General features: G+C 29.6%; 1 protein-coding gene across 1 annotated transcript; it reads right to left on the minus strand.

Annotated features, from left to right (window-relative positions):
* Nucleotides 1–2,763: 2,763 nt before the first annotated feature.
* On the minus strand, nt 2,764–4,251 carry LOC129805328 (putative gustatory receptor 28b). The gene is made up of 2 exons (XM_055853171.1): nt 3,282–4,251; nt 2,764–3,213 (listed from the first exon to the last, which is right to left on the minus strand). Exons 1-2 carry the CDS (start codon nt 4,245–4,247, stop codon nt 2,977–2,979), a joined length of 1,203 nt encoding a protein of 400 aa, XP_055709146.1. The 5' UTR covers nt 4,248–4,251; the 3' UTR covers nt 2,764–2,976.
* Nucleotides 4,252–9,695: the final 5,444 nt, after the last annotated feature.

A 9,695-nucleotide genomic window follows, 5' to 3' on the forward strand; every position in this document is an offset into this window, starting at 1 on the left:
TTTAGCCCTTTAGGTCACCAACGCTAAGACGGCGATGGTCGGAAGGTAAGATAAATTTATCATAAGAGATTTTAAATAAATAAAATAAAAAATGCAAAAAAAGGTGGTAAAAAGTCCGAGAGTTTTGCGAGTTGCTTGAGACAAAAATCACCTTATATTCTTTTTCACAATTTTTTTTTGGGTGATAAGATTAATGTCGATTTAAATTTGTTTATGAATCATCATAAAGTCATCATGAACTTAAAAATTGTTCAAGAATAGTTTCAGAATTGTTGAAGGACGAAGTGTTCAGCCAGACTACCTCTAAAAATTAAAAAGTCAAAAAAAAATTTTTGAGGAGATTCAAGGACTAGGCTGGGGATAATTTTGGTAAGTTAGTTCGCTGAAGAATATAGACTTCTTTGGTGGGATCGCCGAAGATTGGAAATCAATATCTCTCACCGTTTGAATTTTAAATGGGTTAAAAGACTGAAAAAATATTAAAAACAGTAGGGGAAAGCGCGCTACCTTCGAATGATTTATGCTTCACACAAATCACTTTTTTCAGTGTGTTATAAGTGAATTTGACCCGTTATAATATTATACTTTAATAGCTAGTTGAATGCCTCAAATTTTCATAAAAGAGCTCTGGGTGAAATCCATAAGGAACACAGAGAAAAAATTGAATTGTCCGAAGCTTGAGTCGTCCGAAAGTAGCGCTCTTTCCCCTATAATTTTAAAATAGAGCTATTACCGTTAATTTCCCCATCCATCACCGATTGTGACTAATGCAGTCGGGTTCAGAATTACAAGCTCTTTCAAAAAAATTCAAATTTATCCTAATCCGTTGATTAGGCTCTCCAGGGGCTCCAGGGTGATTGAACTTCGACTTTTAATAATTCAAGATGGCGATTTTTCTGGTGAAAGGTGTCGACATTGACATGTTCAGCTGGACTACCTCCAAAACATATCCAAAAATGAACGAAATCACCAGGGCCAATTTTGAGATAAGTCAAAAAACGTTTTTGGAGGGCTTAGAAGGGGTGAGGGGTTGAGATTATTAATACATTCATAATTAACCCTTTAACGACGAGACACTTTTTACGGGCTCAAAATCAAAAATAAAAATTAAACTGAGAAACATCATCAATGATAAGTCTTAAGTCTTATATCTAACCTTGGAAAGTCCAACAGAGTCTGATTCGGTGTATTTTGTGCTTCTATGAACGATAGGGACAGAAATAGCCCAAAAATTGAAATAATTTTTCTGACAATACCAATGAATAATATTTTTCGCTTTAATGAAAAATATTACGTATGAGTATTGTAGTTTTTATTTCCAAAAGGCTTTGCTTAAAAATATGGAAGTATAAAAAATAAATAAAATCAATTATAAATTTGAGAATTTAAAAATTCGCCATTTTTGAGCTTAAATATTTACTACATAGCGAATAACTAGAGAGTTGCAAAAAATATTCTAGATTCCTTCAACCTTCTACTTTACAATTATGTACAGATATAAGAAAGAAATAACTTTAGGTAGTCAGGAAAAATTATTTTCTTTATGGGACACCGGTGTTCCAATCGTCCTTAAAGGGTTAATCCTTTAAAGACGATTGTTTTCCTGACTACCTAAAGTAATTTCTTTTTAATGTTTGTGCGCAATCGCACAGTAGAATGTTGGAGGAGTCTAGGATATTTTTTTGCAAATCTCTAAAAATTTGCTATTTGCAAATAAATTATTTTTATTATCTTTTTATATTATCATTTTTTTTTAACAAAAACTTCTTGACACTGAAAACTGCAATAACTATACATAATATTTTTCACTAGAACGAAGATTATCATTGATAAAGAGTGTCTCGTCCTTAAAGGATTAAAATCACCCAAATGTGTCTCGGGTAAAATAGAAAATCAGACATGATTTCTATTTTCTATCGAAGCGTCGTAAAGCCGTATGAAAAGATGTTTCATTTGAAGAAATTTGAATTTGCAAAAAACCTCATGAGGCAATTCAATAGGCCAATAAGGCAATAAATATTTAAGAAGGAAAAAAATAATGAGGTAGGTATCTATCCTTACGGGTTTCACACAACTCCAAAAAAATCCCTAATTTTTGTTACGAATTATTATAAACTAATCCAGTAAGTATAGATTATTGAAGATATTTTATCCCTTTATGGCTTCTACACACTAGAGTAACGTAGGGAATTTGCTTAAATATGGACATAAATTCCTCAAGTGTGTAGAGGCCATTCATAAAACTTTTGATAGGAAATTCTAACTGACGAAAAATAAAACTAAAAACTAAGCAAAAATGAACTGAGATAAACTCAGTTGAAGACTTCTATTTCAAAAGGGAGATTTGGGATTAAAAAAATACTCTTGTATACAGTAAATCTCAATTATGGAAAGTAATTAATTTATAATTTTTGTAAAAGTGTTCTAGAGTATCCTTTCAAGTTATTTCAAACTTCCTATTTTTGAGCAAAGAAACAAGCATGACTTCTTTCGATGATCTCAACCATATTATGCTGATAATTTCATTTGGATGGTATTATAGAAAAATCCTAAACCACCTTCCGACACTTTTTTTTTTAAAGAATTTTTTGTCACTTTCACACTACATGGAAAATCTTTGATATCCGCGTACAATTTTCCACCATTAGCTCCTTATTTATTTTATTATTACGAAATTCTAACACACTAAAAGGGGAGAGCCTGCATGTTTGAAAGGCGAGTAGTTCGAGACGCGATGGATTATTCTCTGATTATTTAAACAAATTTGACAAATACACTAATCGATTTATTTCAATAAAGAATAAAGTCTATATTAATAAATATATTAAGTGTTATACAAAATTTCAAGATAATTCTCCGGGTTTTGGAAATAAGGCTTAAAAACAAAACATAAAACGTAGTCCAGACATGTAGAATCTCCTCTGCATAATTTAGTATTTATTAGATAACATTTAAGTCAGAGATCTTCTTTTAATTTTATCCTTTACTCGACCCAACTCCTTGCAGTTGAAATTGTACCAGAAGAATTAGATAGCTCGTCATTGAAGAAATCATGGAGTAGAGAAGAGTATTGTCCACATTGAACATTCCACAAACGGAAATTGGACGCTTTTCCTGAAGGATTTGCAGAGAAAATCGATTGATGCTCTCTTTGAGACGATCATCAGTTTTATGAACAGGAAATTCATGCAGAATTTTTGCCGTAGTTGACATCTTAATAAAAAGAAAGAAAATCAACTGCTAATTTAACATCTTTAGATACAAATGTTAAAATTGAAAACCTCATTCATAAGACTATTAGTACAAACTGTCATCATAATCAGTTCCATTATATTAAAAACATCATTGAATAAACTGTTTGCAAATATATCAGCAGTTGATGTAGTGGCTGTGAGACCCGCGATTGTCAGATATTTAAAAAATGCAGGTATAATAAGCTCAAGGAATTTATTAGTAAAATAAAATAGCAAAATTCGTGTTTGTAGCCTATTAAATGTTGCAATAAATTTAGTCAAATCTGAATGAAAAATTAGGAATAAATCAATTTTATCACTTATTCCACATGAAAGGATCATTTTCTGAGCTTCAGAAGAGGTTTTTGGAAAATTTACTAATTCAACAGCTAATTTTTTAAGAGAACAATTAATTTGTGTTACGAAAAATTGTAGACAGGTTATTTCCATTGTAAAACTGCAACCAGTTAACGTAGTTATTGCACTTGGAATAAGATAAATTATTAAAAATGGTTTTATATTTTGTTCCTTTTGTACAATGAAAGCCATTAAAATATAACCAGATAGAAGTTTAAACACAAATACAATAAGGGCTAGAAAAAGCATTGATAAAAAATATTTTTTTCTATATATTTCTGGTATAGTTGAACTAAATTTCTTGTCATAGAGAACTTTTTTGTTATAGTACACTACTATATCTTTTCTGTCGTAGATATTTATACACTGAATAGAAATTAGGGTCAACCATTGTAATAATGATTGAAACGTTCCAATACTTGTTCCTAAATTCGTACTGAATGATTTTTCGAGGAACAATAGAAATTGATACATAAGATATGGATAGAAGAAAAACGTAAAAACTAGAAATAACAGACAATATGCAACTGATCCAACAGATTCACTGAATTTTCTCTTTGTTGGATTGTAAGAAAAAGCCGCCAAACCGAAGAATTTATTGCAATAATAGAAACAAGAAGCAAGACGATAGAAATTAGCCTTTGTCTTTACAGCCATGTTCAACACTAACTCGAAATTGATAAAATTACTCATTACTATCACAATTCAATGTTAACGGCGCATTATAATTTATTTGTATGACAACTACAACAAACAATTTGATTAAAATCATTGATAAGCAATTATTTCAATAAGAGAGATGTTATAATATATAAATGACTTTTAAATGAGAGTACAAAAAGAAACCTTATGGAATCAAATCAGAATCGAAAACAATATAGGTTTAATCATAAATGTAGGGGAGACCGGGGAGGTTTGGGACAGGGGTAGTGTGGGACAAAGCGATTATTTCATTAATTTTTGAAATAAATGGGATTTAACCACTACTCAATCGTAGGCAATATTAAGATGTAACTTGACTAAAAGAATGAATATCCTCAGTTTTATTGTTTTAATTCTATGAACATTTTTTTAAAAATTGATAAAAATCGTATATTTTGACGTCTCAGTTTTCCTCTTTGTATTTTAAATCAGCGATATATAATCAAAATTTTTTTATCTTATTAGGTAGCAGTGTAATCTGGGAACATATTTTTATAAAAGTTTCTGAGATTATACGCTCTTGTTTTTACATAAAGGTTTTAAATACCAAAACTACCCGCGGGGATGTTTGGGACACCTGAAAGGGGATGAATGGGACGTTGATTTTCGACAATATTGTAGGTAGTATGCAATTGTTTATTGTCAAAATGAAGAGTAATGCCCAGTTTCTACTGGAAATCTCCCTCCTCTTGTGCAAAGTTTATCAGTGGAGCAGATTTCTCTAACTACAGGGACAATTAAACCATCAATGTCTTGGGAATCAATAATTCCTTCTCAGAGGATATTCGATCTTTGTCCAATATAGGTCAAAACTATTTTTTTCGAAAATTTCTCGAACAAGTTCTCCAGAAAAGGCAAGGCGAGAGCTAATTCGGAGAAATAATGAGAAAACAGGTACAATGCAATTGTCGTAAAATCAAACAGGAATCCATCAATGAGTTCAAAACTAAGAGTTGCAAGAAAATCTACTCGCCTGAGGAATTTGATAATCATGATTGCAATATTTAGAATTAAAAAAAAGAAAAGAAAGGTAGATGGAAAATAAGAAGAAAATACTTTAAATAATTGATTGACAATAAATCACTCTACTGTACAAATAAAATTGATATTAATTTCTAAGTGTAAATAAAAGATGAAACATTTTTATTTCTATCAGAAATATTTTTAATCTGGTATTTAAAATTAATTAACGTGTTCCAGTAATACAAATTATGCGAGAAAAAACACGTCCCAAACATCCTCTTTTGCGTCCCATACTGCCCCACATCGGAGAGCTTTGGGACAAAGCGTCAAGTAAAATGTTTTATCTTCTCCAAGAAAACTCAGTTGTTTTCCAAGTTCTATCAAGTACTTTTTATAAAGTCAATACCCATAAGTATCTTATAGACCGCATAAAATTGTAATACACTAACGTGTTTTTTTGGAATAGTGTCTCAAAGTCAAAACATGAAAAAGTGTCCCAAACCTCCCCGGTCTCCCCTATATGGTAACATTTTAAGGTTTTCGAAAGGTTTTGAAATAATAGTTAACAGGATTAAAATACAGTGTGGGTCAAAAGTTTGTTGCCTAATGTATGTTCGAGAAACCACATGGAAAAATGATAGAAAAAGTTTTTTTTTTTAACTTTTCTTTATGCAAATGAGTTGCTTGGAATCCGTAGATCTCATTTATGTATTAAAAAAATTAATATATTTTATTTCATATAAAAATAGTTGTTTTCTAGAAGTTAATCAGTTTTTAAGAGTCAAAAGTTTGTTGCCTCATATGAAAAATAATTCAAAATAATCAAAAACGTGCAACTAACTTAATGTAATCCGATTATATTTTGAACTTATGTTCTTTAAGAAGGAAATGGTGGATTTTTACACTTCTAAAGTTTTCAGTGGTTAATATATTTATATAAAAATGACGATGACGTATAATTTAGGTTATAATTGCAATTAACAAAAAATGAAAAGAAGGAAAATCGTCCATAGATTCTGCCGGAATCTGTGTTGTAAATTTCAAAATTTTATGGAAAATCACGACAGGATATACACAAAATTGTTAAAATTTATGTTGATGGGGCACGAGTATATTCGGAAAAAGCCACTGGCAGACCCAGAAAGTTTGGACTCACAGGGTTGATACTTTTTTGAACTTTAGTAGAAACTTACTAACTAATCAATTTACTCTGTGCGAACCATGCCTACATTCCCCTATTTAAAAATATCTCTTTCGTAAGACAAGTGCTTTATTGAACTATATAAAAGTTTTATTAAGAAGCTAAACGTGAAAGAAGTGGGAAGTAATGGTCCCTATTCCTTTGTATTGCAATATTACAAACTGCTGATATTCCTACAGAAAACTTTAAAAAAAAATTCAGAATTAAATTTCAAAATCATCATTTGCCTCTCAAAATGTGAAAAGTTTTGAAAATAGTCATATTAGCTCATATTTTTGCAATCTCAGTTTATAAAATGTTTAAAGTTTTTTTTTCCATTATAAGGCTTTGCTTTAATATCTAAATAAATATTGCTTGAAGAAATTTACATTTTTATACATCTTTAAACGCTTATTTCTAATAGAGTAGCGATCTTATTAGATTCTGAATTTTCTTCAATTATTTTTTCTTACGATTTTAGGTCTGCCCTGAGTTAGACGCTTATTTACGATGGCTAGCATAATTTTTCTATGCAATGTTTCCTTCCAAAAATTTCAATTCCCTTTAGGAATTTACATGACCTTTCACCTGTAAATTATGTACATACTACAAACCTCACCATGGGTAAAACAAACTTATTAAAAATTTTCAATTTTCTTGGAATTTTAAAAGCTTATTTTTTAAACAGCAATTTTACACTTCGGTATATGATTATGTATCTAAAGAATAAGGACTATAAACATAATTAAGAAATTTCTTCAATTCGTTACGAAAATATATTTTTAAGAAAAAAGAAAAAAACAGTATTTGGTCATTTTGTTTACCACAATGATAGCAATTTGAAGAAAGAATTTGTTTTTAACTTAAATTTCTATATTTAAAAAATCACAACAGAAGCCAATAATGAAAAAATATAAATTATTACCTCATTTTCTGTATTTTGACACACAGTAATATATATAAGAAGTGAACAACAATTGCAAATCATATATATTAATCCGAAAACTATAAATAGAGGTTCAGTATGATAGTGTTCATTACTTAAAAATCTGGAAACAAATTGAAAAAATATCGAAACAATAATTTCCAAGACTTTGTGAAGAAGAGAAATATTCATAATAAAGGCGTCATATTGAATTAGCTCTCGGATAAATGAATAAATTTTAGAATTTAGCTCTTCCAAATTATTGAGATTATCACTAATTTTACAAAACACTGTCATCTGATATGCTTTGCTTCGGTATTCAATTTTATGTCTAGAAATATCTAAATTTTCCTTTAGAGTTCTATTAATGGAAGACAACATAAACTGGAATTGCAGTATTCTTTCGAGAAAGATATTTCCAGAAGAAAGAATTTGAAAATAGTAGAACCAATGAACTACAATATACTGAAAGCCTTGTATAGGACGATGCAATACACGAAGTGTAACAATTATTAAAGAGATTGCTTGCAATGCAAATATAATTAAGGAACTTGTTACAAGTAAGAAGAGTCTGTTGTCTCTTCCCTTTTTTAATTTTGCATTCTTCAAATAATTATTGAAATTAACTTTGAAATGGATATATTGATTCTTGCGGGAAACATCATTTTTACAATTGATTAACTTGTATAGCAACAACGAACTATTTAGAATATATATAAATGTGGACTGAAAACTGGCCAATAACTTGGATAACTGATTACCACTTCCTTTCAACATGTTTTCTCTTAAAATTCTTACAATATTCGGATACGTAATAGGAATAAAACTAAGAAGAGCCATGCAGTAGATTAATTTTGCATAAGAAATCGCAAAAGAAGTCTTTTTTGGATCAAAAGAACTGAGGGATAAGGCAAAGAATGTATTTAGAACGTTTAAATAGTTCCCAAAGTTAATCATTTACGTCTGGTTTTTGTATTTATCGTGAATGCTTTCAAAGGATAACTGAAGAATAGTATAAGTTTTGCTTAATACCAGATAAAATAATTCATAGATACAATCTAATCTGAAAATCTGATAATCCTAATACCGTTTAATAATATTTGAAACATATATAGATATTGGAAAGTTATCAAAATTGAATCCTAATTGCCTTTTGGAATATCGTTTTAGCAATATGATAATTCATGAGAATTTAACAAACGCTTTAATGTTGTTAATTATAGAGAAATTAGATCTTAGAAATTAAAACTTAGAATACCTGATGAAATTTCGAATTAGCAAACCTTTCAGGTACCTAAAAGGATATTTTTTTTAAGGTGGCAGTAAGGAGTAAAAGAAGTGAATATATTGCGGGGCATCCTGGCCCTTCACTGAGAGAAATCCAAAAAAGTTAATGTTTATTTTACCCTGCAGTATTGATCTGAAATCGGTGTAAATATTATGCTTTTTAGGTGTATTAGGGGTTGAAGTTACACTTCTTCATGTTAATTTTACCTTTTAATAGGTGTAAAATTAACATTAATAAAATGTTGATATATTTTTACACATAAAAAGTGTTAAAGTTATGAGAAAAAAAAGTTAATCGCACCTCCGTTTTATTCTCAGTATCTTACCTCTTGTTGTATTCTTTGGCAAACTCCAATATACAATACTACAACAGTAGCTTGACAAGACGCATAGCATATCCCGAAAATTATAAAATGCGGATCATTGCAGAATTCTACCACACATAAAAGTTGAGCAACAAATTGATAGAACAGAGAAATGATAATTTCGACAAACTTATGGAGGAAAACAATTATCATTGAGAAAGATTCATATTGCATTAATTCAGCAATCAGCGAATAAATAGAAGAGTTGAGTTCTTGTAATTTATTGAGATCGTCGCTCATTTTGCAGGATACGATCTCACAATGAGCCTTACTTTTGTACTTAATTTCATAGGTAAGAGTTTCTAAATATGTCTCGAGCGTTCGATTAATTTGTGAAATCATGAATTTATACTTTAGAATAGTTCTAAAGAAATTTTCACCAGACAAAAATATTTGCGAAAATAAGAAAATATAGCAAATAACATAATGAAAACCTTCACTACGAAAGCGCATTACACGTATAATAACACTCGTTATTGTAAATAATGGGAATAAGAATAAAACTATTAAGCTTATGGTAAGAAGAATATTTCTGTAATATCTAATTTTTAATTCCGTCATAATCCCATTGTTTGTGAATTCATTAAAAATTTCTTTTAATTTTTCGTAATTGTTTCTACACAAAATGTCTTTTCTGTAATTTAGCAATTTATGGAACATTAAAAAAACATTTAACCAAATTT

This window comes from Phlebotomus papatasi, chromosome 1 (genome assembly GCF_024763615.1).
Source record: "Phlebotomus papatasi isolate M1 chromosome 1, Ppap_2.1, whole genome shotgun sequence".
NCBI lineage: Eukaryota > Metazoa > Arthropoda > Insecta > Diptera > Psychodidae > Phlebotomus > Phlebotomus papatasi.